Below are 27886 nucleotides of genomic sequence, written 5' to 3' on the forward strand. Positions count from 1 at the left end.
CAGTGGCCTGTGGCGAGCTATTGCAGCATCTCTAAGCCAGGAGGAGGACTTTCCATTTCCAGCAATGGCTCTGGCTGGCGTGTGAAGCACGGATAAAGGGGAAGCTCAAACTGGAGGCAGGGAGGCCAGGGAGGCTGTGGCAACCTGCCCAGCAAGTTAAGACATTAAGGACATTGTGTATCCACGGCATGAACTTGTGAGGGGGTGAAGGAGAGAGGGAGCCAAAAGGACGCCCAGGCTCCTGGCTTGGATTTCTGGGTCCTCTGGGATGGAGGACCAGGAAGGCCCAGATCTGGGAGAAGGAGGGATGTTCCTTCAGATGAGTGGATCTGAGGAGGTGACGGCCGGCTCATCTGGGCGTGTGAGACTGGAACAGAGGAGAGGGGCCTCGGTGGAGAGTCATCAGGACATACTGGTAATTGTGACCATGGATATGTCCCAGATGGCCCGAGGAGGGGCGGGGTGAAGAAGCAAAAGAGAAGACTGCCTATGTCAGAATTCAGGGGACCCGTCCCCGTGAGGAGTAAGCAGAGCCAGAGGAGGCTGCACGTCTAAGCTGGGATGTCCAGAGAAGCAGGGGGAAGAGGGGTCCAGAGGGGAGGCGGGGAGGAGGGTCAGTGTCAGCACAGGCTGAGGTCACTCCTTGAGTCGTGCATCTGGTCACTGAGTGGCTTGGAATGGCAGGACCTTGGGGCAAGCAGAGGCGTGGGGGGACTGCAGGTGAGGGTGCCCAAAGGAAGCTGTCTCCGCAGAAAGCAGGAAGGCAGTAGTTGGGGCTGGAGCAATTGTCCTAGGCCTCCTTCTCCCCACACCAGCCCTGCACTAACCCCTTGCATTCTGCCCCAAGCCCTCTGTACCTCTTTCCTGCATGTGCATGTTTGCAAGGCGCCATCACCCATGAGCCAGCTGTGGCCCTGTGTTTGTCATTATCGACCCCGTGGCTGACGGTCGGCCCGGGTGCCTTGTGTCCCTCCCAGCTGGGAGCTCTCTGGGCCGGGGCTCGTCAGAGTGGGCCGCTCAGCCCGACCTCACCCACCCACCTCCCCCCGCCGCCCCCAGTCAGGGCCTTGGCAGGTGCCACCCTCAGAAACCAAACCAGAATCAAAATTACATTTGCAAGAAAGTGGGAAACTTTATTGAATTAGCTTTTCTGTTTAGTAGAGAAGCAGAGGAATCAGAGGAGACAGGTCAGGGGGAAGAGGAAGCAGACCCAGAGAGAAGGGCGGGGAGTGGCTGTCCTCGGGGGGGTGTGGGCCGAGAGCGGAGTGGCCGAGCCTCGGGTCCTGCATTCCCTCCTTTGCTCCTGCAGGGAACCGTCAGCTCTCTCCTCTGGGTGCTGAAGACAGAGGGAGGGCCTGCCCGGCAGATTTAAGGCTTATTTTTTTTCTATAAGGCGGCGAGTGGAGCTGGTGGTGCCGCTAGTAGAGATGATGGTGTTTCCTGGGAAATGGAAGAGGCAAAAGACCTTCAGGCTGGAGAAGACCCAGCTCAGGCCCCCCAGGAGGGCCCCAAACCCCTAGTCAGTCTGGTGGCGTGGGGGGTAGTTGATGGGGACTGTGTTATTGTCTGGGGGACTCCCTCCACGACAGCCCCGTGGGTCTGCGGGGACAGAGCCACCTATTCTGAAAGGAAAACAGAGGAGCACGTGACCACTTCTGCTCCAGTACCATCCCCCCTCCCTACACTGGGGAACCCGGCACTGCCGCCCAGCCCGCCCACAGGGCAGGAGGCTCATCGCCTCTCCCACTGGGTTATTTCCTTACCTCCTGCGGCGAAGGCAGGCAACCTGGGAGAAAGGAGAGAGGCAGCCATGAGCGGACGGCCACTGAGGACAGCCGCCTACCTGTCCTCAGATGGAGTCGCTCAGATCATCACTTGGAGCCCCTGAGTTGGGCTCTTTTCCCAGCTGTGCCCCCAGCCCCACAGAGCAGCAGCAGCAGGTGACTCCCAGGCCTGTCCTGTCTGTCTGTCTGTCTGTCTGTGAAGCCTCAGGAGGAGATATTATTAGGCATTTGCTGGACGTCTTATCCTCCCTCTGCTTCACTCGACCCCTTACCCCTCCCTTGATCCCACAAGGATGGCCTGATCCCTGCAGATAGTCTGAAGGCAGTTAAATCTCTATTTTAACAGCTTTGTTGGGCTGCCCTGAATCCAAGCTAATACTTTTCCAATATGAGATATTTTCTCCATAGTCCCTAGTCCTGCCAATCTAACCTGGAGGCCTGAATTAAAAAGTTAAAGGGGGCTTCCCTGGTGGCGCAGTGGTTGAGAATCTGCCTGCCAATGCAGGGGACACGGGTTCGAGCCCTGGTCTGGGAAGATCCTACATGCCACGGAGCGACTGGGCCCGTGAGCCACAACTACTGAGCCTGCGCATCTGGAGCCTGTGCTCTGCAATAAGAGAGGCCCGCGCACTGCAATGAAGAGCGGCCCCCGCTTGCCGCAACTAGAGAAAGCCCTCACACAGAAACGAAGACCCAAGACAGCCATAAATAAATAAATAAATAAATAAATAAATAAATAAATAAATAAATAAACATGCGGTCTTGCAAAAAAAAAAAAAAAAAAGTTAAAGGAAATGCCCCTACAGTCTGATGCCAGAGGACAAAGAGGAAGCTGTGGTCCTGGCTCTTGGTCCAGGCTGTTTAAGCTGACAGGTGTCCTTCCCTCCCAGACACAAGGGCCTGATCCCTAAGGCCCTGCCTGCCCTGACAGCCCAGGGTCCCACAGTCACTTTCCCACATGACCTACCTGGCGTCCTGGCCCTCCAGCAGGCTGCGGTAGGTGGCGATCTCCTGCTCCAGCCGCGCCTTGATGTCCAGCAGCATCTTGTACTCCTGGTTCTGGCACTCCATCTCACTGCGGAGCTCGCTCAGCTGGGCCTCGACGCTGCTGATGAGGCCCTGGATGTGCTGTAGCTGCAGGGCGTAGCGGCACTCGGTCTCCGCCAGCGTGCTCTCCAGCCCGGCTTTCTGGTGGGGCGGCAGAGGAGAAGGTCTGAGGGGAGCCGGGCCAGGGGGAGGGGCCTAGAGGGGGCAGCCACTGGGCAGGGGCAGCAGGTGTACCATGCTCAGCTGGGACTGCAGCTCAATCTCCAGACCCTGGAGTGTATGCCTGAGCTCCGTGATCTCCGTCTTGCTGGTCTGGATAACGGCGGTGCTGGAAGACACCTCCTTGGTCAGCTCTGCACTCTGGAATTCAAGCAGGACCAAGGTGACGGAAGAGCCCAGCTGGAAGGCCCGAGCACCCCCTGGCTCAGCGAGGTTAGAGGGCCAGGTACCTTGCCACGGAACCATTCCTCGGCATCCCGGCGGTTCTTCTCCGCCATGGCCTCATACTGCTCCCTCATCTCCGTCAGCACGCGGGTCAGGTCAATGCCTGGGGTGGCGTCCATCTCCACATTGACCTGGCCGACCACCTGGTTTCTGAACTCCTTCATCTCCTGTAGGGATGGAAAAGGAAGATGCATGAAGCTCCTCAGCCTGCCCCTCCTTGGCTCTGAATGCTACTGGAATGTTCTGGAAAGTGCTTCCAGGTCCCACGGTGGAGGGCTGAGCCTGGCTGCGGCAGAGGGCTCTCTGTCATCACTGAAGGTGATTCAGCCATGGCAAGCACAGCCCACCTCTCACCTCCTCGTGGTTCTTCTTCATGTAGGTCAGCTCCTCGGTCAGGTTCTCAATCTGCATCTCCAGGTCGGTCTTCAGCAGGGTCAGTTCGTCCATCACCCTGCGCAGGCCGTTGGTGTCGGCCTCCACGCTCTGGCGCAGGGCCAGCTCGTTCTCATACCTAAAGGATTGTTAAATTGAAAAAACAACATAGAAATGGTATTAGGAGTTTGGGTTTTTGAGCACAAGTCACCCATTCTCCTTACTTAGCCCTGCAATAAACCTTTCTCTGCTCCAATAAAAAAAAGGAAGGAAGGAAGGGAGGGAGGGAGGGAGGAAGGAAGGAAGAAATGGTATTAGACACTCCACTACCCCTGCACTGGACTCTGCTACTTCCGCAAGACCTTCACTCCTGGGATGCTCTGGTTACATTGTTCAGAGGAACATTTGTCTAAAACTATAACTGCTGGGAAAGGGGAATGAGGGAAATAAACTCACTTGAGCCTGAAGTCATCGGCAGCCAGCCTGGAGTTGTCAATCTCCAGAATGATGTGGTTGTTGTCGATGGTGGCTGCCAAGATCTGCAAAATACAAAAGGTAACCAACCACTGGAGGGTCCACAAGCTTGGGGAGCAGGACTGAGAAAACACGGGCAGGACGGGTGGCCATCAGACTCTGCCTCTTCTCTGCCCCTGTGAGCTGGGGCAGGGCACTTCTCTCTGGGCCTCAGTTCCTCTTCTGTAAAGTGAGAGACAGGACAGGTCCCCTTGGTTTGTTCTGTCACTCCATCATTCTATGTCTGGTCATGGTGGGAAGGATCGGGATGTACATTTCAGGGGAACGACCCCACCAAGAACATCTGTGGTTAGTCACGTCTCTGCAGCGTCAGACTGGCAACCTCTCGAGGCTGCTGTCTTGAGAGCCTTTCTTCTCCTTAAGATCAGGACAGAATCAGCCTGGCTCCTCACAGTTCATGATAACATCACTGGAGCTGGCCTCCCCTCTGAGCAGGGTGGAATTCCAACAAATACCCCCATCCATTTGAATTTCTTGTCTAAACTTTTGTGTTCCAAAACATTTAAAATCCACCCCACATAGCTGGGACTCAGCCCAGGCAGATGGATTTCTGTTCCAACAAGCTGGCATCACAGCGTGATGGACAGGCCTTGACGGAGAGAATCTCAGCTTAGCACTGCCTAAGCCTCTGCCTGCATCTCCCCTACCTGGTCGCTGCCAATTGAGAATGCCAGTTTAAAGGAGGCCCCTACAAAATAGTGTTCCCAAACCAATGAATGAACATGCATTCCTTTCTCTGTTGGTTTTAGCCATTCTTAGTGGCTTTTAAAACTTCCAAATAACCCAGCACAGCTTCCAAATAACCCAGTGGGTTAGGATTATAGAGATCAAGTCACTAATAACATAACTGGAAAGCAGTAAAAAATGTTGGCATGAGTAAGAACAATAAAAATGAATAATGGGAGAGAACACATAGCCTGAGAAAACCCATCAGGAATAGAGATGCTTGATAGGCAGTAAAAGACTAGATTTTCCCCCAAAGGAAGGGTAAGAATTCTGCCCACACTGCACCTTCTGGTCCCTAGGGACCCTGCTTTTCCTGGCCATCGCATCTCTGCCCTGCTCAGAGGAACCCTCCTCGACCTGCAAGGACTCACCTTGCCCCGGAGGTCCTCGATGGTCTTGAAGTAGGGGCTGTAGTCGCGCTCTTGGCTGACTGGGCTCTTCTTCAGATACCAGTCATGGATCTTCTTCTCCAGGTCGGTGTTGGCCTCCTGCAGGGCGCGCACCTTCCCCAGGTAGGAGGCCAGGCGTTCGTTGAGGTTCTGCATGGTGATCTTCTCATTGCCAGAGAGGAGGCTGCCATCACCACCACTGAAGTCACCAAAGCCACCTCCAAGGCCACCTCCAAAGCCACCTCCAAGGCCACCTCCAAGGCCACCTCCAAAGCCACCTCCAAGGCCACCTCCAAAGCCTCCACCCAAACCACTACCAGCCCCTCCACCGAAGCCGCAGCTTATGCCACCTCCAAAGCTCCCAGCTGATCCCCCAGAGAAAAACCGGGTTGAGCCGGTAGAGATACTGCGACCTCCTCCCAGGTTGCAGGAGCCACCCCCAAAGCCACCTCCACAGCTGGCAGAGGAATTCTGCGGGAAACTGTTCATGGTGAGAGCGAGATGGGCAGAGAGCTGGTGCAGTAGGATCTTGGCTTGGCCTGGCTGAGGTCTGTGGCTCTTCCCCGGAGTGGATGCCTTTTATACACCTTCCAGGGGGTTGGACGGTTGCCCCATCTTCTCTCCTCCCTTCCCCACCCTCTTACTGGTGCCAACTGCACGTCTGTTTCCCACAAGCTCATGACCTCTGTTCTCCAGGGTGGGTTGTGCCATTGGGGGAGGGGGCATTTTTTTTTCTTAATCCTTAACAAAAGTGATGATTCAGAGGGAACGGTGTTGTACTTGAGACTACCCTTTGACAACTGAATTCTGTCTCACCTCTCCACTTAGGGAACTCACTCCCATCGGCCCCACCCAATGTTAGAACCGGGACTGAGCTGCACCGGTCTGTCAGGGAGCCTCTGCCGAGGAAGGGTGGCTGCAAGGTGGCCCCGTGTTGTCACTTCAGCCCTCTGCCTCCCTTCTTCCTGTTTCTAAGAGGTCTGACTGGAATGTTCTGCGTCTTTCTCAGCATTTCATCTACTCCAGTGCTCCCAGCAACAATGACAAACTTTGCTTGGTCCTGTAGAATCAACAACCTTGAAGGCTTTTAGGCTGAGAAAAAAATGGCTCCAAGACCATCAGGTAAAGTCATGGTGGCAAGGGACCTTAGGGACCATCCAACACAGCTGGGGAAACTGAGGCATAGAAACAGCAAGTGGCCCTGCACATTATAATAGCTAACACCCTGAGATCCCTCACCATATGCAGGCACCGGGCTAAGAAATTTATATTGACTGCCTCATTTAATCTTTGCAACAGCCCAATAAGGTGAGTACTCCTATTATCCCCATTTTACACAGGAGGAAACTGAGCCTTAAGGGCAGAGTCAGGACTGAAACCCAAGTCTGGTCCTGTCTACACTAGGCTCATTTTTTTAGGCATTTTTTTCCTACAGTAAAATGGACAAATCATAAGCATCCAGCTTAATGCATTTTTACCCACGTATGAAATTTTAAGCATGTGTTTACTTTGTAACCACCACCCAGAACATTTCCAGCACCCCATAAAGCTCATTGTACCTTTTCCCAGTCAATCGCCCCCCCATACACTCCGTGCCCCTAACATACCCATAATTCCAACTCTGTCACCATAGATCAATTCAGATGTTCTCAGCCAGGGGCTATTTTGCTCCCCAAGGGACATTCGATAGTGTCTGGAGACATTTTGGTTGTCACAACTGGGGGATGCTACTGGGATCTGGGGGATAGACACCAGAGATGTGGCTAAATATCCTACTGTGCACGGGACAGCCCCCGCCCCAAAGAATTCTCCAGCCCAGAAGGTCAGTAGTGTCGAGGTCAAAAAGCCCTAGGTCAGTCTGGCCCATGGGTTGAATTACTCCATTATAGCAGCCACAGAGCCACGGCCACGTCCAGAAAGGAAGTCTTCTAATACTGAGCAGGGCTCTTTCTAGCCCCCCAACCACATGACACCTGCCCCAGCTTGTGAGTGTTTGACCAAGAGGCCACATAGAGGATGTGACCCAGAGCCTGGGGCCAGGGTCTCTGCCGAGGAGCCTGGGATGTAACTGAAACTCAGGGTGTACTTAGGAAGCCGGCAGAGGAGGCCTCACCACTCAGGCTGAAAGAAAAAAGAAATGGGCCATAAGCTGGCCTCTCAGAAGCCCGGGAGAGAAGGAGAGTTTCCAGGGCTGAGAGTGCAGGACACTGGACTCGAGCTCCAAGCCTCCACTCACCAAGGGGGCCAAGGTTGCCGTGAATGGCCTCCTGGGAGCTGCCTGCCCACAGCAGCCTGAAGGGCTGGGTGGGATAGGCCAGGAGCTGGGGTGAGGTGACACAAGCTTGAGGTTGTGCTGGAAGCCCCTTCGCTGATTCAGCAAGACCAGAAAGGAGGGCTCGGAGTCAGGGCTTTCTTGGCCTTTGTTTTCTGTGGGTAGGGAAGTGGGCCTGCGTCTCCCCCAGTGGGTGTCAGTGTCAGGGAGAGAGCCAGGCCAGGCTGCGGTGCTCTAAGACCACGGGGAGGCCAGGGATTCAGGCTGACCCCTGACCCTGCCCGGCCTTCCTGCCCAAACTGATGGCTCAGCTCTCTCTGAAAACGTGTGATTCAGCCCAAAGCAGGAGCCCTCGCTCTCTCAGTGGGGATCAAAACTGACAAGAAGGTGATTAATGGAACCTGCCAGACCTGGAATGACAATCCTCCTGGGGCTGAAGAGCAGGTTCAGCCAACGCCTCTTAGAGGAACAATAACCACAGATCCTCCAAAGCCCCATGGTGGCCAGGACATGCCTCCCTCACAGGGTCAGGGCACGGCCCCTCTGCACCCCTCCCGAGCAGGGTATGTGATGCCTTGACACCTGAATGCCTTCCTCTGACCCCAAGTGAACCCCAGGGCCCATGGGGCGGGGGGACACATGCCAGCGCTACTGAAGGAGCTGGGTAGAGACCCATCCTGGGGACCCCATTTCTCCTCTCCCAGCCCTTGTCCAAATGGGGCAGGACAGAGTGCTGGGGCTGAGGCACTGCCCACATGTCTAAAGCTTCCTTCTTTGCTTTCTGGCAAAATCACCTCCGCTATAATGTTTCCAGGGAAGGGGAGGGAAAGCCCCATTTATGAGTGACCCCTGCTGAGGAAGCTGAGCTTAACAGGTTGTCACACAACAACAGGAGAGGGGTTTTATTCGCCCCATTTTATAGATGCGGCAGCTGAGGTTCAGGGAAGCTAAGTCACTAGTCCAAGGTCACCATGAAGTCAGGATTTAAACTGGCATCTGGCTCTCTCTACCCCACCGGTTGGTGTCTTGGAGCCTTGCTGCAAACTCAGTGTCTGATCTCTGAGGGTTCCATTCTGTATGTGTTAAAAGATAATAAAATAACACTAGCTAACATTTCTGAATACTGTGTGAAACACTCTACATGCATGACTTCATTTGGTCCTTGAGACAACTCTGCTATTGTTATTGTATCCTTTTTGCAGATGAGGAAACAAAGGCCCAGACAGGTTAACTACATTGCCCAAACTTGAGTATGTCAGAGCCAAGATTCAAACCTCTGGCTCTAGGGTCTGCGCCCTTAACTACTGCCTGGTCGATCCCTTTCAGGCCAGTGTTAGCGCTGTCCCATCCAGAGGGCCTTCTCTCTTGCCCTCTCCATTCTCAGGCCTCCTGTCACCCAAGACCCAGCTGGTGGATGGTCCTGCATCCCACAGCGGTTAGGCCTGTGCAGCTGTTGGCCTGATGGTCAGCCTGTCTGCTGTCTGGCCTGATGTGAGCTCCAAAGCTCGGGGGCTTGTAAGGGTACTTACTCAACGCAAAATGTCAAAGCCTAAATTGTCATAGGAAATTCCCCATCCAACTCCTTCATTTCACACGTGGGAAAAACTGAGACCCAGAATGCCAAGGCCCAGGGCAGTGGGAAGGGAAGAGTAATGCATGGATCTCTAGCTCTACCACTGATTCATTGCGGGCCTTATGTTGAAATGACTTCTAAGTTTCCTTCAGCAATGCCCTCTGAGGCTCTTGTTCTCCAAAATTTATCCAGAGTCACCAGATTGTTCATCTGCAAAGCTGAGGCCTAGACCTCATCCCCCAGCTCCTAACCCAGCGGTCCTTGCTTGAATCTTGGGTCAGGCTCCTCCCTCCTTCCCTCTCTCCCTGGACAACAGGGGGCCCAGAGCCCAGGCTGGCTGACCACCTCCCAAAGGGTCCTAAGGCTCCCCCCCAGGGGAGGGGTCTCTTGTGAAAGGCAGACCCACCCCAGATGGTGGACCCGGGCCCTCTGGCAGCCCTCCACCCTCAGAGACACCTGCTTGACACAGCAATCCTCAGAAGCCTTCTCCAGACTAGCCTCAAGGCCTCAGGGCTTCACGTTTCTACATAATCAGCTTTCTAAAATCCCTTTTATACCACCAGGGCTCCCCAGAAACCCAGCGAGGCCAGCAAAGGCTTTGAGTTAGGTGGACCTGTTTCAACCCTACTTCTGCCACAGACTGGCTGTGTGACCTTGGGAACGTTACTCAACCTTTCAGTGCCTCGGTGACCGCAACTGAAAAATAGGCATTCGATGAGTTAGTATTTGAGAAGCACCTGACCCACAGGAGCTCCCGGCAGGCGGAAGGTTACTCTTCCCTCCCTGTTACAAATGAGGAAATGCGAGCTTCTCCTTGTTAGATGACCCGTCGGAGAATTCTTCTGGGCCTCCTCCATCCAGGGCCAGCTCGTCGCTTCGCCTCCCTCTCTGGTCTCTGCAGCCAGCACGGCACCCACGTCAACCAGACATGTGACAGTTGGTGGCATTCCTGTCTTATTTCCCCCACTCGGTCTTACATTCCCTGAAGACAAGGGCTTTGTCCTCCAAATACTGCTCCTGGCACAGGGGAGCTCTGGCTAACCGTCCGAGAAGCTGTTTCAGAGACACGCTGCCTGCTGGCTTTAGGTGAGAAGGAATATCTAGCAGGAATGGTATCAAGTGGGGTCACCCCAGCTGCAAATCTCATGGGAAAAGCTGCCACCTCCTTATTTCCCCTCGTACCGCCAGCTGCCCACGGAGGGACAGGTGACCCCCAGGTGGGCACATGCCCAAGACATGAGCGAATGTCCAGAGCCATGTCTAAGGCAAGAAAGAGCAGAAGAGAAGAAAGTTCATGCCTTCGTGCAACAGCTATTTATTGAGCTACCCTTCTGAGGACTCAGCAGTGCAGGGTGCAGACACAGCCCCTGCTGTCGCAGATCCCACAGGCCAGGCTCCCTTCGGAGGTCCCAGGACGCAGAGCAGCTCATAGACAACCTCGAGATCATCTCGTCCAGTCAGACGCCTCCATTTAAAGATGCGGAAACTGAGACCCGGAGGAGAACAGGGACCAAAGTCCTCGGGGAGAGAGGGGTGGGCATGCCCCACGCCTGCTCTGGGAAGGCCAGCCTGAACACAGGACACGCCCGGGGCCCTAATCCCTAGTCCCAAAGCTGCCCTCTCTGTGGGGAGGAGAGCGGCCTGCTGCCTGCTTCCCGGATTGGCTGGAAAGCCAGCCCCACCTCCATCCAGGGGCAGGAAGCGGGCTGTCTCTGCCCCGAAGATGATTTAAGGGCTCAGCCAGGCACGAGCTATCCCTAGGTGTGGGCATCTCACTCCACGGTCAGGCAGGGCACAGGACTTGGCAGGTTCCAAGGGCTTCTCTGATAGCCTGTCCCTGAATCCCAGCAGAGCAAGAATGGGGATTCGGGGGAGATAGAAGCAGCCTCCCCTTCCCACCCACCCCCAGCTCAGGGTCTGGCCCAGAGAGAAGGCTCACTGGATGAGGGCTGAGGCCCCATGACACCCTGCACCTTTGCAGATGTGGTTATTTTTGCAAGCAAAGAAGACTCTTCGGTGGCTGTTTAGAAGGCCTGAGCCCTCTCAACAGAGGCCCGGAAGTCGGCGAGACAGGAAAAGCAGCCCGGCCTCAGTGGGGTCGGAGAGTTCCCAAAAGGAGCCTGGCTGATCCCGGGATGTTGGGGACATGGAACCTGGTGCTCTGGGCTTGAACCACAGCGTGAGAGACCAAGGTGGCATGTGACGACAACCATTCTGACTGTAATGGCTGTGTGACACTTGAACAGGCTGCCCCTAGAGGTTAAGAAATGGGTTTCAGGGACTTCCCTGGTGGCGCAGTGGATAAGACTCTGTGCTCCCAATGCAGGGGGCCTGGGTTTGATCCCTGGCCAGGGAACTAGATCCCACATGCATGCAGCAACTAAGTAGCCTGCCTGCTGCCACTAAGACCCAGCACAACCAAATAAATAAATATTTTTTTAAAAAAGAAAAAAAAGAAATGGGTTTCAGACCAGCACACCCTCTAAGGAAGGTGTTGCCAGCTTCTGTCACCTTTATGGCATCCAGGGAAAAGCAAAGGTCTGGAATCAAAGAGACCGTCCCAAACCCAGTTTCACTATTTCCTAGTTTATGGCTTCATTCAAGTGACTCAGCTTCCCTGGGCCTCGGTTTCCTCTTCTGAAAACTGCCGCTGAAGTCTGACCCCCAGCTTCAAAAGCTGTCTGGAGAGTACATGAGATGCCATCCATTGAATGCCCTGCCCAGAGCCTGGCAGTGTGCAGACACTTAATAAATTCCCTTTCCTTCCTCCGGCCCCAGGGAAATCTGGTCTCAAAGTGTGTACTCAGGAGACACATTCCAGATTAAATCTCCCCCAGAAAGAACAGATGCCACCTTCTCTCCAGCCATGGCTGCTGGGTGAGGAGTTGTACCCAGCGAGACCTACGGGTTCCCTCTCAGAGGGCCTGGCCCTCCTCCCAAATGATCTGATTCTAAGGAGAACAGCGGCACCTCCTACCTGCTCTTCCCAGCAGAACAAAGAAACCGGTTCTCCCTCTCCCCGCAATCCTCACCGGAGCCCAGCCCAGCCATGGCACCCAGAGTTCTCCACTTCCTCATTCCCTGCCCTCTATCAGGGGCTATGAATCCCAGAGGAAACAGCCCCAAACCAGAAGCAACAAATCAGGTGTGCATGGATATCGCTGCTCTAATGAGCCCTCAGGTGGAGACTGGTGACAGGAGAGCAGGAGCAGGATTTAGACAGAGAAGGGCAAGTAGGGGTTGGTGTTGCTTTGGACTTAAGCTTGGAGAAATCAGGGAGGACTTCCTGGAGCTGGCGTTTTTCCCTCTGGGCACTTTCAGTGCTTTGTGGGGAGATGGCAGCTTCGGAGGGAATGGGGACCAGCTTTGCAGGGGGGCAGAGTGGGGAACTGGCTCAGCCGCTCTGGAGGTCAGGTGTGCCTGGCTGGAAAAGAGGGGAGGTTCAGGGGGTACATATGGTGAGGGCCAGAAGCAAGGAGGAAGGTCCTGGCAATGAGCTGTGAAGAACCAGGGCCTGGGGTCCCAGAACAAGCCCTGGTCTTGGAGTCATACAGGTGTGGGGCCCAGCCCCAGCCCTGCTGCTTACGATCCATCCACGAGGCCTCTGGGCAAGTCATCAGCCTGACTTCCTCATCTGTAAGTTTCTCTAAGTTCCCTCATCTCTAAGATGGAATAATAAATCCTGACCACCGGCAGTTGATTAAATGAGACCCATAGGTGGGTGTGCCTAGCACAGTGCCAACCATACAGTGGCGAACCAGAGCCATCTATTCAGTCAACCATCCAGTAAGTGATTAGTCCATGTGTCCAGCCCTGTGCTAAGTACAACACACTGCTCTAAGGAACCCCGCATCCTGCTTCCGTGATCCCTAAATGGGGTAAGCAAGACAGCAAGTCATCTGAGCCACCTGATTTGTCCCAGGCGCTCCAGGTACCCCAAAGAGTGACCGCGCAGGGACGAGTTCAAAGTCAGGGGCAGATGGCAGCGTGTGGGCCCTGGGCTTCCTCAGAGGCCACCAACAAGAAAAACTGGACATACTACCAAGAGATATTTGCAAAAGGAAAAGCAATTCTTTATTGCATGGACATGGTACAATCTATGAGCTTGTTACACAATACAGCTGTTTCTTGCACCTCCCTGCTCTAAGGGAGGTGGGAAAGCTGGAGCGGGGTCCGGGAAAGCATGTGAAGCACCCAACTAGGAGATGAGGGACCCCTTGAGCTGGACCCTCTGAAGGCAGGGCCTGGAGTTTGCTTTTCTGGTCCCTCCGGCCAGCTGTCCACTCAGCCTGGGGAGGGTGGGGATGACGGGGGTGTCTCTCCTGCGCTGGGCACTTAGATGTCTCTCTTTCGAGAAGAAACCACCTTCCCATCCACTGACTCCTCAACGTTGATACGGACTTTGCCACTGCCACCACCTCCCAGGGAGGCTGTAGAAAGAAGAGGCAAGCTTTAGAGTGGGAGACTCTCCCTGTCCTCCCTCCCAAGGGGCCAGGACCTTGGCTGAGCTCTGGGAGAACTGCACAGCACCCCTGATAATGGCCATTGGCCCATCCTCCCAGAGCTGCCAGGAGGACTGGTGCTGAATCACTCATCAAAGAGATTGGCGGCGGCAGCGGCAGGTATGCTTTGCACTGAACAAGAATGTTAGGGCTTTTAAGCTGTACATAAACAGAAATTAATCATGGGCATCTTACCATAAGTGCATGAAGGTGGGGTGGGCGGGGTGGGGGGGAGGCAGTGGGGGGGCTATGCCCTGGACAAAGCTTACCCATCCTGGAAGGTTCTGAGTAAATCTTCAATCCCAACCCTACCTGGGGCTGATAGAGGGGTCCCACTGGGGAAGAGGTACCTACTGGAATGGGCATGTCCCCACCCTATTGGGATGCTTGGCCTCTTTCACCTTCCTCCCCATTCCAAGAAGAATTGTGGCTTCAATAGCTTCCCTCTCCCCTCAACTCAGGAAGAGTTAAGTCTCTTGGACTTCTCTGGCGGTTCAGTGGTTAAGTCTCCACACTTCCACTGCAGGGGGCACAGGTTCAATCCCTGGTCGGGGAACTAAGATCCCACATGCCGCCCAGTGTGGCCAGAAAAAAAAAAAAAAAAAAAGAAGAGTGAAGCCTCTTACCTTCTCTGGTACCAATGCCAGCCATCCTGAAAGAGAGGGGGAAGCAGATGTAAGCAACGGACAAAAGCTCAGGTCTGCCTACAGGAGGCCCCAGGAGACAGCTAAGCCGTCCTCCCCAGCCCTCACACCACCCTCACTCCCACATCTGACTTCTCTAAAGCCTGGGACATCCTGAGAGCCACCCCCAAGCACACAAATTCTGATCTATGATAACACCCCATCTATTTCATGCTGGAAATGGAACCAGCCTTAAATCCAAGACCACAAGCCCAATTGCTATCATTTACAGAAGGCACACAGGTCCAGAGAGGTGACATGACCTGCCCAAGGTAACGGCCAAAGACCAGAGCGCAGAGTCCGGAACCTCTTACTCCTTGTTCGGTTCTCTTTTCACTGTAGATGCTGCACTTAAGATGACTCTCCCCCCCTCAACCACAACTGGCCCCTCCCTCACTGCCCCCTGCACCCGAGCCCCTGCCTGGCGTCCTGGCCCTCCAGCAGGCTGCGGTAGGTGGCGATCTCCTGCTCCAGCCGCGCCTTGATGTCCAGCAGCATCTTGTACTCCTGGTTCTGGCACTCCATCTCACTGCGGAGCTCGCTCAGCTGGGCCTCGACGCTGCTGATGAGGCCCTGGATGTGCTGTAGCTGCAGGGCGTAGCGGCACTCGGTCTCCGCCAGCGTGCTCTCCAGCCCGGCTTTCTGGTGGGGCGGCAGAGGAGAAGGTCTGAGGGGAGCCGGGCCAGGGGGAGGGGCCTAGAGGGGGCAGCCACTGGGCAGGGGCAGCAGGTGTACCATGCTCAGCTGGGACTGCAGCTCCATCTCCAGCCCCTGCATCGTGCGTCTCAGGTCTACGATCTCCGTCTCGCTGGTCTGGATCATCTCTGCGTTGGAGGCCACCTCCTCATTCAGCTCCTCCGTCTGTAGGTCACGCACAAGACAAGTGAGCTCCACGGGCCTCCCAGGAGCTCAGGGAGCTGGAGCGGGGCTGGCAGGTCAGGCCCACCTTGCTGAAGAACCAGGCCTCGGCATCCTGGCGGTTCTTCTCCGCCATGGCCTCGTACTGCTCCCTCATCTCCAACAGTACGCGGGTCAGGTCCACGCCCGGTGCTGCGTCCATCTCCACGTTGACCTGGCCGGCCAGCTGGTTGCTGAACTCCTTCATCTCCTGCAGGGTGGGTGGGGCCCATTCAGAGACAGAGGGCGGAAGCCAGAGCCGAGTCTGGGGTCCCACGTGCCAATCCCGGCTCCATCCCTAACTCACCACGTGACGTTGGCTCTGCCCCGTACCCACCCCGGGCCCCTGTTTCCCACTGCGCGTGAAGAGTTTTGATCGCACGAGCCCCTCAGCACTAAGGGTCCCTCCTCCGCTCTAGGTCCTGCCGAGGGAAGACCTCAAGACGGTAGGGCCCTTGTGTGAGTTCATGGAGCAAATCAGGACAGCAGTGCCCACGGGCCGCCTGGCCTGGCTGTGGATCAGAGGAGAAAAGGGGTCTGGGTCGACAGTGCCCCTTCCTCTCCATGGGGACCCCTGTGTTGGGGGGTGTGCATATCTGAACCACGAAGCCCTTCCCCCAACTATGAGGAGACCCCAGAGGCCCCACTCTGCGTCCCATCAGCCCCAGCCACTGCCTGGCTCTCACCTCCTCGTGGTTCTTCCGGAGGTAGGCCAGCTCCTCGTTCAGGCTCTCGATCTGCAGCTCCAGGTCGCTCTTTGCCAGGGTCAGCTCGTCCAGCACCCTGCGCAGGCCGTTGATGTCGGCCTCCACGCTCTGGCGCAGGGCCAGCTCGTTCTCATACCTGGAAAGGAAGAGGGAACCCAGGTGAGGAAGGGTGAGGGGTCTGGGCCGCTTGAGTCGGGAGACAGGGCAGAAGGAGCATACTTGAGTCTGAAGTCATCCGCAGCCAACCTGGCGTTGTCAATCTCCAGGATAACCCGGGAGTTGTCGATGGTGGCCGCCAGGATCTGCAGGAGACAGGGAGCTGGAGGACCCCTCCCTCTTCCCTGCTGCTCTCCCCGCCCTGCACCCCAGGTGGGACCCCTCACTAAACATCTCCCCTCTGACACCAGCAACGGAAGCCTGTAGGACCCCGGGGCAGAGTCCAGGCCACCACTTGGTCTGCCCCAAGCCACCCTCCTCGTCTCCAAAACGTGAAAGACCAAGGAGCCAGGGTTGCAGGGAACCCCCTGTGGAAACTGCCTGGCCTGGAGAGGGTGCCCTCTTGGGGGTACTCCACCAGCCTCCCCTGTAAACAACTCATGGTCGCCAGCCTCCTGCACACCTTAACACAGCCATGCATCTACAGAACATTCCAGTCAGGGGGAAACTGGAGGGCAGCTGCAGAAACTGGTGCAGGTGAGTGAAGGGTGAGTGAGTGGCTGGGAGAGCCCATACCCAGTTCCAGGTCTCCTAAGGTCCAACAGTGCTTTTGCCACCCAAGACATTCGAAGGGTGAGGCAGGCAGTCCTGGCGTTCTGGACTCCTAGAACCTGAGGTTCATCTCTACACCTCCGTTCTTGCAAAAAAAACCAAAGGAACGCTCTAGGCAAAGCCCTGCAGGGTGTGAGCACTGCCCCCTCCTCGGCCCCTACTGGTCGAGACCAGCGTGCCAAGATGCCCCGCACTGCCAGGCTGAGCAAATGTTTGCGGGCATCCACACCTGGAACGCATTCCCCGTGCTCCAAGTTTGCCGAGGTTACACATCATTACCTGGGAAGGAAAGGATTTCCCCCAGGCGGCTGGCACCAGCCACCTGCTCCCCTCTCCCTGACACCTGAGGACTCACCTTGTCTCGGAGTTCTTCTATGGTCTTGAAGTAGGGGCTGTAGTCCTTGATCTCAGTGGGCCGTTGCTTCTGGTACCAGTCGCGGATCTTCACCTCCAGGTCAGCGTTGGCCTCCTCCAGGGCGCGCACCTTCTCCAGGTAGGAGGCCAGGCGCTCGTTGAGGTTCTGCATGGTGAGCTTCTCGTTGCCAGAGAGGAGGCCGCCACCGCCGAAGTCACCAAAGCCACCACCAAAGCCACCTCCAAGGCCACCTCCAAAGCCTCCACCCAAACCACTACCAGCCCCTCCACTGAAGCCGCCCCCATAGCCCACTGCTGACCCCGAGGAGACAAACCTGGCAGAAGAAGCTGAGATACTGTGGCTCCCACCTCCCCCATAGAGACTCCCCCCAGCAAAGCCTCCTCCCCCAGCCGTGAGGGAACCCCCCCAGGTCGAGCCACCCCCAAAGGTGGAGGAAGAAGTCTGCAGAAACGTGGTGCTCATGGCCAGGCAGCAGCTCTGAGCTCTCAGCGGCACAAGCAAAGCTGGCAGGAGGCGTGAGCTGGGCTGAAACCCGAGGGCTGCGCCTGTCACCCCCAGCCCCAGGCTCCTTATATACCCCTCCCAGGGTGTTGTGGGACCATGTCTCCTCCCCCAAAGGGAAGCCAACTCCTTCTGCGTTCCTGACAAACACAGCTACCTGCACACCTCTACGTGGCTGGTATGGGGTTTTTCTTTTCTCTCTTTCTTTTTTTTTTTTTTTTAATGCAACAAAAGTGATGATTCAGAATGAACGGTGTTTTGCCCCGGGCCATGGTTTTAACACTTGGATTACAGGTTCATCTCTACACTCCAGGAGAAAATCGAAAGGAGCAAACTCGCATCACATCTGCCAGGCCTCCGCCTGCACTCTTAGAGGCTCAGGCCAACTCCACCCTCCGCTGGACTTCTCTGCTGCCCGCAGGTGGCCGGTTCCCTGCTCTCAGTTTGAGAATCCACTTTCCATCGCTGCCCTGTGTGGTCCCTCTCACAGATCCCATGTGCGAGCCTGCAGGCTCTGGGTATTGGCTGGCAGAGGTACACAGAGGAATGCAGGGCCCACGGGGACAGACTGAGGACAGGAGAGGGATCCTGAGTCAAGTTCCAGCTGAGGTGACCGGAGGGGCCAGCATCTGTCACTTCCCTGATGTTCCAAATGGACCCCTCTCCTCCTCTCCTCCCCCACCCACAGTCCCCCTCCTTCTTCTCCAGCTCCCCCCACCCCCGCCCTCAGCCCCATGGCACTGGCATCCTCACAAAAGCCAGCGGGCTCAGGGCTGACAAGGGGCTGATTGATAATCCCACCACCTGCCAACTACATGTCACTGAACCTTTGCTTGCTCCTGGGACGAGTTGGGGCAAACCTCTGCAGATAAGATGGGAGCAAATTCCAGAAAGCCCCTGCTTTCTCCAGGGAGAGGCAAGTCGCTGCACAGCGGGGCTAGATTAACCCTGTTTGTCCTGTCAAGCACCGCGGGGCTGGGGAGGGACCCGATCCAGAAAGCTGTACGTGCCTGAGCACCATGAGGAGGGAGGGGATAGAGGGGCTTGGCGGGCGGGCTGGAAGACACCTCGGAGATCTTGAAGGTCAAGGCACCGCTTCAGAGAGCAGGATGCTGAGGCCGGAGAGGGGAGTCCAACACTCAGGAGATCCCTTTTCTCTGCCGCCAGCTCAGGGGCCCGCTCTCCGGGGATACCTGATACCTGTGGGCAGTGCCACTGGAGGCGTGGCCTGGCCCTCTGGCTTTGGCTGCGGGGTTTAGAGAGAGCCAGCGGTGGGGAAGTGAGCAAGACCAGGCTGGAGAGTCAGGAGGAGGATTCCTGGACCACAGCTGCAGCACCGTGAAGTTGACGGAGCTCTGGATTCCCTGGGACCTGGCTTCAAGCCTGGCTCTACCCATCACTGCTTGGAAAACCTTGGACACGGTACCTTTCAAGTCTCAGTTTCCTTGTGGCAACGGGCACTCTCAGCTCCCACTTACGGGGAAGCCCTGAGGCCCAAGAGCCCCCATCCTGCCTCCTCCTTGCTCCCCGTCTTCTGAGGCGCCGGATAGTGGGGTGCACGTCCAATACTTAGGACTCCCAAGTACCATCACCTGGGGGGACTTTTTTTTGTCCTTGGGCATCAGATCTGCCCTGTGAGTGACCATCACACTCTGCCATATTCTTCCATAACCAGCACCTATTGGGCAATGCGGGTCATTGTTATTATTGCTCTAATAACAGTAAATTCTTACTTCCACGGCATCCTTCAGTTTACAAAGCACTTCTGCATCCACGCCTCCTCTGTTCCTCACAGCTAAGAAGATGATTCCTGCCCCTATTTCAGAAGAAATGAAATTGCAGCTCAGAGAGGGAAGTGATTTGTATAAGGTGGCACAGCTAGTAAGAGGGCATCGCCAGGACTCACTGGGTCCTCTGACCGCTCCCCCCCCACTCAAACAGGAGACAGGAAAAGAAGGTGTTACCCTCCCCAGACCCCAGATTCCTGCACCTGAGCAAGGGTAGTGGAGTATTCCTGGTATGTGGGGGTGGGCTTCTCCTTGCCCAGCATCACAGTAAGCCAGCCTCTGAGTGCTGGGCCCAGACAGTGAGGTATTGTCTCGAGGGTGGGAGGATACTGTCTTTTCCTCTGAAAGAAAAATAATCAAACTCAGATCAACCATAGCTCATTAAAGCCTCTGCAGACATTACGGCCCCAGCAATTACCCCGGGGAAAAATTATGTGCCATCACCCCGGGATGAGGGAGGGCTGGACCCCAGCCAGCCTCTCTCTGCACCCTGACTCCCCTCCAGCAGCCCCTCAAGGGGGCTTTCCCTACACTCTCAGGCCCAGGCCAGGCAGCAGCTGCCCCAGTCACAAATCCCTGGTTTCGGTCCAAACAGTTCCTATGAGCTCAAGGTCTGGGTGGCCGGAGTCTACTCGTAGCACCAGAAGGTGATGGCTGGGCAAGGGCAGAGATCAAGCTCCATTTGGCTCCAGCCCAGACTGCAGACCTGGGCCCTGCCCCAGGCAGCCTGCCCAGGTTGCTGTGCCAGTTTCTGTCCTTTGCCCACTGCAGGCAGACAGGCTGCGCCAGAGCCGGCCTTCCCTCCTTGGGATGGGACGATGCAGCCCAGTGGAAAGAGCCTGAGCTGGACTCCACCTCTGGGTGTGACTTAACATCTCCAAGCCAGGTTCCTGACTTAAAATTGGGTCATTTTCCCACTTACATGAGGTACTAAGAAGAGTCAAAATCAGAGACAGAAAGTGTAATGGTGGTTGCCAGGGGTGGGGAGGGAGAATGAGGAGTTATGGTTTAATGGGGATAAAGTTTCAGTTTTACAAGATGGAAAGAGTTATGAGGATGGAGGGTAATCATGCTTGCACAACAACGTGCACGCACAGAACTGCCACAGGACTGTGCACCGAGAAATGCGTAAGATGGTAACGTTTATGTTATGTGTATTTACCACAATAAAAAAATTTAAAAAAAAACAAAACACTGACCCCGTTAACACTGGCCCCAGCTACAGGGCCACGGTGAGCATTCAGCGTCACAGGGGGAGTGGGGACCTCCACAGACGTTAGGATCCTCCCTCACTCCTCCGCTCCCCAGGGAGATGCCAGGGTCAGAGAGAGGGCATGCCCTGGGGCCTGGAGAATTCCTCATTTCTCATTTATTAGTTATGTGGCTTTGAGGAATCAAGCCTCCTCTCTCCGAGCCTCAGTCTACCAATTGGAAAAATGGAAATAACTCTGGCCCAGTCTGATTCACGGGGATGGAGCAAGATGACGGACTGGAAATGCTTGCAAACTGAAGTGGTCATGATGACCAGCAGGGCTGGAAAGACCCTGCCCCCCCAAATCCCCTCCCCCCGCCTCTCGCTCCCTTTCCTCTATCCCAGCTGCTTCTGTCAACACGGTACCCCTAGTTTCAGCTCCCAGACTGAGACAGGAAAGTGTCCACACACACACACACACACACAAACACACACACATGCGCGCGCGCACGCACACAAAGGAAAGCTTTCTTCCTGACACCCAGACCTGAGACCCCGTCACCAGCCCCACCTGTATGGGGCCCAGACCCCGCCTCACAGCCACATTCCAGGGACCTCTGGGGCACAGGGGAGGGTTTCAGCTGTGACAACAGAGGCTTTCATGAACAGGGGACAAATATCTCTGGGCAGTCCCAGGCTGGGACTGGGGGTGCAGCCAGGCCTCTGGCCTCTAGCTCCAAGGCCTCCTAAGTTAAGTGGGAGAGTGGGCCTATAGGTGCTGATGGCCAGAGCGGAATAGCTGGGGAGGTGGCAGAAGGGGCTCCTGGCCCAGGGCTGCGGCAGGGGAAGCGGGAAGAGCTGGGCTCTGGGGTCACCAGCCTGTGATTTGGAGTAAACTAATGAGCCTACCAAGCTCCACGGAAAATGGCGAGAAAAGCACCCCCTTCAGGATGAACACCAGGTATGGCGGGGTCCTGAGCCTCCTAGCGCAGTGCTGAGCACAGGTGGCAGAGCGACGATCTGTCCCCCCAGAGACCTTCCGCCTCACTCAGCCCCCTCCCTCACAGGGTCGGCCGCTGTCACAGACAGATCCACGGGGCCTGAACAGACCCGCTCAGCCTGAACCTCTCTGCTGGGGGAAGTGGGACTTATTTACCTTTAATTGGCCTCCGTTCTTGGCAGCTAAGTTGTAAACCACAGGGGCAGGACCATACCAACCGAAGGGCAGAGTTGTACCAGGAAGCTGCGACTTGCATTCCTTTGGGGGCCCAGGACGGGCCCCAGGCAAGCCAGTTTGGGGGTCTCTGTGGGAGGTCTGGGTCACAGCTGGGTCCTATTCCAGGCTCTGGGCCCAGGTATGGGCTGGTGGGCGTAAGGAGCTTACGCAGGGCTGCCAGGGGATGGAAGGAGGTGTCAGTGCATGCGCACACACACCCCTACGAGGGCGCCCTCTACAGCTCTGTTCTGAGCTGGTGTCCGCCCCCTGACCCCAAAGCCCCAGTTTCTCCTTAAGTTAGGTGGAGAAACCTGTCAGGAGGAACTGCCTCAGGGGCCTTCACACAGAGCAAGACTGGAATGTACTGAGGAAATGGCACAAGCAGTGTCATCCTAGGAGACGGGGTGCAGGGGTGGCACTGTGGGTTAAGAATCAGGAAATGTAATTCTGGTCCTAGCTCTGCCATGTAGTTGCTATGTGGCCTTGGTCAAGTTACTTAACCTCTCTGAGCCTGTTTCCTACTCTATAGGATATAACTCATACTACCTTTCAGGGTTGTTTGATTAAATAGCACTTAGTAGGTGCTCAGTAAACATTAATTACAGATACACGAACACACACCAACCCTTGGGGTGAGTTCAGTGGAAAGAAAACTAAATCTGGAAGCAAAAACCAGTTTCAAATCCCACCTTTGCCATGTGTTAGAACAGTTATATATTACAACAACCCACCTCGCCTCTCTGAGTCTTAGTTTATCCCTCTGTAAAATGGGAGCAATGCTTATTTAACAACCTTGTTTTAGGGAACAGGTGAGATCCAGGAAGACCTCTGCAAACAGGAATTCCTGTAACAGCTGGAGTTTGTGAGCGCCCTCCCTCCCCTTTCCTGGGAAAGCGTGGACTCTGGTCCAAATGAAACCTAAACAATAAAACCTAAACAGTGCCAAGGTCTGGCCCCCGCACCCCGCCCCGCCATGGGCTGAAATAACAAACTCAACGTCCTTCCTCCCCTGGGCCATAAAGTTTTATTGGAAGGTCAGGGGGAGAGCCAGGGATAAGGGTCCCTCCCCTCCCATGCCCCTACCCAGGGGAATTCCTCTGCAGCAGGGTAGGAAGGCCAGGAGGCTGCCAGACTCAGAGGACCTTCGGGGTGGGCAGGTTGTTGTAGAAGGCGTCCTGGCCCTCCAGCAGGTTTCGGTAGGTGGCGATCTCCTGCTCCAGCCGGGACTTGATGTCCATGAGGTGCTGGTACTCCTGGTTCTGCCGCTCGGTGTCGGCACGCACATTGCTCAGCTGGGCTTCGACACCACTGATCAGCGCCTGGATATGCGCCAGCTGGGCTCCGAAGCGAGCCTCCGTTTCGGCCAGCGTGCCTTCCAGGGCAGCTTTCTGAGGGCAGGGAGAGGGAAGGAGACTCAGCAGAGCCTGGTGCCCAGCGATGGCACGGGCCCAGCCACCACCCGGGCTGCCCGAGGCCGCAAGGACACGAGTGTGCGTCCCACAGGGCAGAGGGCACATACCATGCTGAGCTGAGACTGCAGCTCGATCTCCAGACCCTGGAGGGTACGCCGCAGGTCGGTGACCTCCGTCTTGCTGATCTGCAGCTGCTCCGTGTGGCCAGCGACCTCCCTGTTCAGCTCCTCGGTCTGCAGTGAGAGGAGGCAGAGGGAGTAAGCACTGAGGCAGACCCTTGCCTGGGAGCATTAAGCCCGCTCTCCTTGCCACCTCCCGAAGGGGCACCTGCCTCCCCCTCCATACCTGGCTGGTGAACCAGGCCTCAGCATCCTTCCGGTTCTTCTCAGCCATGACCTCATGTTGGCTTCTCATGTCGCTCAGGATCTTGGCTAGGTCGATGCCCGGAGCGGAGTCTACCTCCACGTTGACCTGACCTCCCACCTGGCCCTTCAGGACACTGATTTCCTAGAAAGATACAGCAGAGATGGGCATGTCAGGGCCCAGAGCCTGCTGGGCCTGAGCCACGTCACTCCCCTATCCCCCAGGCCATCGGGGGGCTGGTTTTCAGGTGCAGACCTAGGAGCCAGCACTGGGGTACAGACGGGGTCACCACCATCCCCTGCTGGAACCCTTGGGATCCACATGACACACTCAGGGCCAGGTCAAGGGTGCAGCAAATGTGGCCACAGTCAGAGGATACAGGATAAAAAAAAAAAAGTGTCCTCAGCTCTGGGAAGCTGGGCTGGGATGGATGGGAAGCCCAGCTTGAAACCCACCTCCTCGTGGTTCTTCCGGAGGTAGGCCAGCTCCTCCTTCAGACCCTCGATCTGCACCTCCAGGTCAGTCCTGGCCAGGGTCAGCTCGTCCAGCAACCTGCGCAGGCCGTTGATGTCGGCCTCCACGCTCACTCGCAGGGCGTGCTCCGTCTCGAACCTTTCAGAGGAAAGAGTTGCAGTCAGGCCAGCATTTCCTCTGCACCTCTGAAGACTTGCCCACCTCCCCTGGGTTCAGGGGCCCATGGGGGATGGGGTGTGCTTCAGACCAGCTGGGGTGGGTGAGAGCAGAGTCCATTCCCCCCAAGGCACTGAGCCCCGTAAGGGCCTGAGATTGCCCCCCTCCCCTGCCCTGGCTCCTGCAGCCCCCAAGGCAGAGACACTCACTTGGTTCGAAAGTCATCTGCAGCCAAACGGGCGTTGTCGATCTGCAGGACTATCCTGGAATTCTCAATGGTGGCACCAAGAATCTGGAAGGCAGAAGGCAGGAGGTTGGCACCAGTTCAGTATATGGGCACTGTCCACCCACCTTCTTCCCAGAGGAGAGAGAAAAGCAAAGGAGTATGCGTGCCTGTGTGCCTCCACCGCCAGGAGACCAAAGCCTCGGCCACCCCAGGCTGCCCATCAGCCTGCTCTCTGGGAGGCCTTGGAATGGGTCCAGGCCCGGGAGCTGGAGCAGGAGAAACTACTGCGAGGGAGGCTGAGCCAGGGGGAAACGGGAAGGGCAGGGAGGTAAGCCTGGGGGAAAAGTCTCCACGACCTGCACCCAGGGAAACTCTAAATGCTCGTAGGGAGGCAACTTCTAGTGATTCGCAAACCAGACGCAGGGAGCACAGGGGTCACCCTGTGGTCTGACCCCCACTCAAAGCACATTCTGCCTTCAGGGAAGGGAAAGCCTTCTGTTGAGCACGTATTACGTGCCGGCACTTTGTGCCTCCTCTTTGAGGCAAAATGTATTCCCTCGTGTAGGTCACAGTTTATAAAGTTTGAAAGCACTACGCTCGTTGTTTACATCTCTAGCTCTCCCTCATCTACGGGTCTGGTCTAGGCCCCTGGCACCCAGCACCACGCCAGGCACAGGGTGGGCCCAGGCCTACGCTGTGGGGACTGTGCGTTTGGAGACCCAACGTGTGAGGCTGTTAAATGTCCCACTGGCTTTTGAAACATTTCTTCTGGACCCAGATCCCAGCTCCGAGCTGTTCCCTGTGGGCAGAGACCAAGCCCCACCCTGAAGGACCCTGAGGGCCCCCTAGCAAGAGGCTGTGGGTGAGACCTGGGGTCTCCACCCACACGGCACTGGGCCTCTGCACAGAGGTCTTCACAAGCTCAGCATTCGTCTCTCCTTTACCCAGTTCGGGGGCCACAGCATATGTCCCTCCTTGACCACGGGCCAGAGTTGGCCTCTCCCATTCTTCCTAGAGCACTTCTAAGTCCCTAGTGGCCCCCTGGGCGGGGGGAGGGGCTTCAGCCTCAGCGTGATGGAAACCAGACCCGCCCGGCCGGGAGAAAAGGAATGCAGAGGGCCTCTCACCGGGGGCAGCAGAAGGCAGGTCTGGCCCGGCGAGAACCAGATTCCTCCCTGGCCAAACTCTTGCATTTCCCTGTTGCACAGAGACTCCGGTCCAGACCTCAGGGCAGCCCACATTGCGCCCCATCTCTTCCCCCTCCTTCCTCCCCCCTTTCCCAGGCCTAGCCGACCGGCGCGCCTTCTTCCTCCCGCCCTCGAGTCCCCCACATTAACCCGCCGCCCCCCCTTCCCCGCCCCACCACCCCCCCAGGCCTCCACTTCCTGCCCCGTGGTCCTGCCCCTCCTCCCCGGCCGGCTTCCCTCCGCCCCACCCTGCGGGCCCTCCCCGATCCTAACACTCGCTCCCGCCCCGGCCGGGAGGGGGCCCTGGCGCCCGCCGTCCCCGCCTCGGGCCTCACCCGGCCCGCGGGGCTGGGTATCCGCGGCAGGTGCACTTCCCGCGGCCGGGCCGCCTCCCACCTGGCCCCGCAGGTCCTCGATGGTCTTGAAGTAGTGGCTGTAGTCGCGGGCGGGCCCGGGCCCCTGCTTCTGGTACCAGTCGCGGATCTTCACCTCCAAGTCGTCGTTGGCCTCCTCCAGGGCGCGCACCTTCTCCAGGTAGGAGGCCAGGCGGTCGTTGAGGTTCTGCATGGTGACCTTCTCGTTGCCCGCCAGCAGCCCGTCGGAGCCGGCCAGGGCGCCCGCATAGCCGCCGCCGTAGCCCCCGGAGGAGGACGAGGACACGAAGCGGGCGGAGGACACCGACACGCCGCGGCCACCCGAGCCCCCGTGGATGCTGGGCGCGCGGAAGGCGCCTCCCGCCCCGAAGCGCATGGAGCCGCTGCCCAGACCCCCGAAGGACGAGGTGGCCGACGACTGGCGAAGACTGTAGGAAGTCATGGTGAAGGAGGACGCGGGCGACACCGGTCGGAGTGGCTGCAGTCGGCAGGAGGAGTGGCGAGGCCCTCACCTGGCGCCTTTTATGCCCGGGGTTGGGCGGGGGAGGAGGGACGGTGTCGGGCGGATATCTGAGGGCCCAGGAATTTGCAGGCTCCTGAGTGCAAATACGGGCGCTCTCCCCATTGGTCAGTTCCTGGCGGCTCTGCTTCCGACTCTCCCCTCCCAGGGGCCAGAGGCTCCTGCCCTCCGGAGAGCTGCCCCACACCAGCCCACGCCGACGCCCAGCCGCACACCCCGCTGGCACACTCGTTCGGATCTTCACCCCGACCACACGCACACTTAGATATCCCCGCAATTCACATTGCTGGCCCTCCCCCATTAAGATCACCCAGAGTTTGACACCCCCCAGGAATTATAGTTTTTCTGAGAGTACACGCCGAGACGTCAGCCCCCCCAGTGATCCCTCACTCAGAGTCCCCCCATCATATTCTGAGCCCCTTCCTTGTGATCAAAATTAACCCCCCCAAAGTACATTCACCTGATTCCTACGCCCCACTGGGAATTACAGCCTCTCAGAACCTGCCCCTTGGGGATCACCCACACCCTGACCCCCCCTCAGTCCCCCACATGAGGTGCTCTGAGCTGCAACTTCCCAGGCCTCCTGAGACAAAGCCACCCCACCCTGCTGTGGCCATACAAAGCCCCAAGGTGACAATAGGCTCCTGGGAACAGCTGCTGGGAGGGGTTCTGCAGCTGGACTGTAAAAGGCACCTTCAGAATCCGGAGCTCAAGCCAGAACCCCACCTGGGAGCTGAACCCCCGACTCAGTACTCTCACCAACCATCCACCCACGCTGCCCCCCCACAACCAGGACAACCCTCTACCCTCCAACCCCCAAAGCATGCATTCGACACAGACTTACTGAAGTGATGCTGTAGTGAGGCATCTGAGCCTAAGGGAGGCGAGTAACTCGCCCATGAGATTTTAGCACCTGCCGCCCAGAGACAGGATGGAATCCCTCCCTCCTGTGAGCATCTCCAAGGAGGGTGTCAGAGGCTGAACCCTCCTGTGCCTAGCAGTCCTGTCCCAGTACATGGATGAATGACTGGATTCCTAGGGAGGGCGCCCACACACAACGTGGAGAGTTTCGATAATAGAGGAGGGAGTCCCTCCGCTCCACACACAACCCCCAGCCCCGTTCTTCATCCAGCTCAGTAATTCCACCCACCTTTTTGATCGCCTTGGAGGCCCCCCTGCCAGACACTGCAGGGCCCTGAAGCAGCCTCACCCCGGTTCCTGTCCGCAGGGACCTCACCCCTCCTCAGAACTGTCCCCACAGTTCCTTTGCATCCTTATGTCAGAGCAGCCACCCAATCTCAGGACAGAGGCCCGGTGCCCTTTAGACAGGGTGGTAGGGAGATGGGTCAGTTACTCTCGGTTTCCTGTGAAATCTTAGGCCTCCTCTCTGCATATTATCACCTG

General features: G+C 56.9%; 2 protein-coding genes and 1 long non-coding RNA gene across 4 annotated transcripts in view; all 3 read right to left on the minus strand.

Annotated features, from left to right (window-relative positions):
- Window positions 1-1107: 1107 nt before the first annotated feature.
- The window catches only part of LOC309619372 (uncharacterized protein), a 62389-nt gene continuing 35610 nt past the window's right edge, over window positions 1108-27886 (minus strand). Inside the window, exons 5-19 of the mRNA XM_082374474.1 lie at window positions 17054-17364; window positions 16150-16232; window positions 15910-16066; window positions 15273-15434; window positions 15062-15187; window positions 14748-14968; window positions 14270-14295; window positions 7533-7723; window positions 5279-5872; window positions 4104-4186; window positions 3630-3786; window positions 3281-3442; window positions 3066-3191; window positions 2729-2972; window positions 1108-1440 (exon numbers count right to left, since the gene is read on the minus strand). Of these exons, the coding sequence (XP_082230600.1) occupies window positions 2748-2972; window positions 3066-3191; window positions 3281-3442; window positions 3630-3786; window positions 4104-4186; window positions 5279-5872; window positions 7533-7723; window positions 14270-14295; window positions 14748-14968; window positions 15062-15187; window positions 15273-15434; window positions 15910-16066; window positions 16150-16232; window positions 17054-17364 (2624 nt within the window). The 3' untranslated portion in view covers window positions 1108-1440; window positions 2729-2747. The remainder of the gene's footprint in view (window positions 1441-2728; window positions 2973-3065; window positions 3192-3280; window positions 3443-3629; window positions 3787-4103; window positions 4187-5278; window positions 5873-7532; window positions 7724-14269; window positions 14296-14747; window positions 14969-15061; window positions 15188-15272; window positions 15435-15909; window positions 16067-16149; window positions 16233-17053; window positions 17365-27886) is intronic.
- On the minus strand, window positions 13191-14260 carry LOC309619299. The gene is made up of 2 exons (XR_014238885.1): window positions 14045-14260; window positions 13191-13571 (listed from the first exon to the last, which is right to left on the minus strand). It is a non-coding gene; the product is annotated as an uncharacterized lncRNA (long non-coding RNA).
- Window positions 22772-26485, minus strand: LOC309619263 (keratin, type I cytoskeletal 19). Of its 2 annotated transcripts, none has more exons than XM_082374330.1 (6): window positions 25985-26485; window positions 24385-24467; window positions 24001-24157; window positions 23528-23689; window positions 23290-23415; window positions 22772-23158 (listed from the first exon to the last, which is right to left on the minus strand). In XM_082374330.1, the coding sequence occupies exons 1-6, from the start codon at window positions 26402-26404 to the stop codon at window positions 22904-22906; spliced, it is 1203 nt and encodes a 400-aa protein (XP_082230456.1). In that variant the 5' UTR covers window positions 26405-26485; the 3' UTR covers window positions 22772-22903. The 2 variants fall into 2 exon arrangements, with proteins under 2 accessions (XP_082230456.1, XP_082230457.1); XM_082374331.1 differs by lacking the exon at window positions 25985-26485 and adding an exon at window positions 25529-25679.

Source organism: Balaenoptera borealis (assembly GCF_965194805.1).
Source record: "Balaenoptera borealis genome assembly, chromosome: 20".
NCBI lineage: Eukaryota > Metazoa > Chordata > Mammalia > Artiodactyla > Balaenopteridae > Balaenoptera > Balaenoptera borealis.

Bases quoted from the DNA above. Each gene is read 5' to 3' on its own strand.
- LOC309619263 (XM_082374330.1), bottom strand. From the start codon at position 26,404: ATGACTTCCTACAGTCTTCGCCAGTCGTCGGCCACCTCGTCCTTCGGG. The intron at 24,468-25,984 runs GTGGGAGGCGGC...TCTGCCTTCCAG, and splicing joins TCGAGGACCTGCGGGGCCAG to ATTCTTGGTGCCACCATTGA. The intron at 24,158-24,384 runs GTGAGTGTCTCT...TTCCTCTGAAAG, and splicing joins GCAGATGACTTTCGAACCAA to GTTCGAGACGGAGCACGCCC.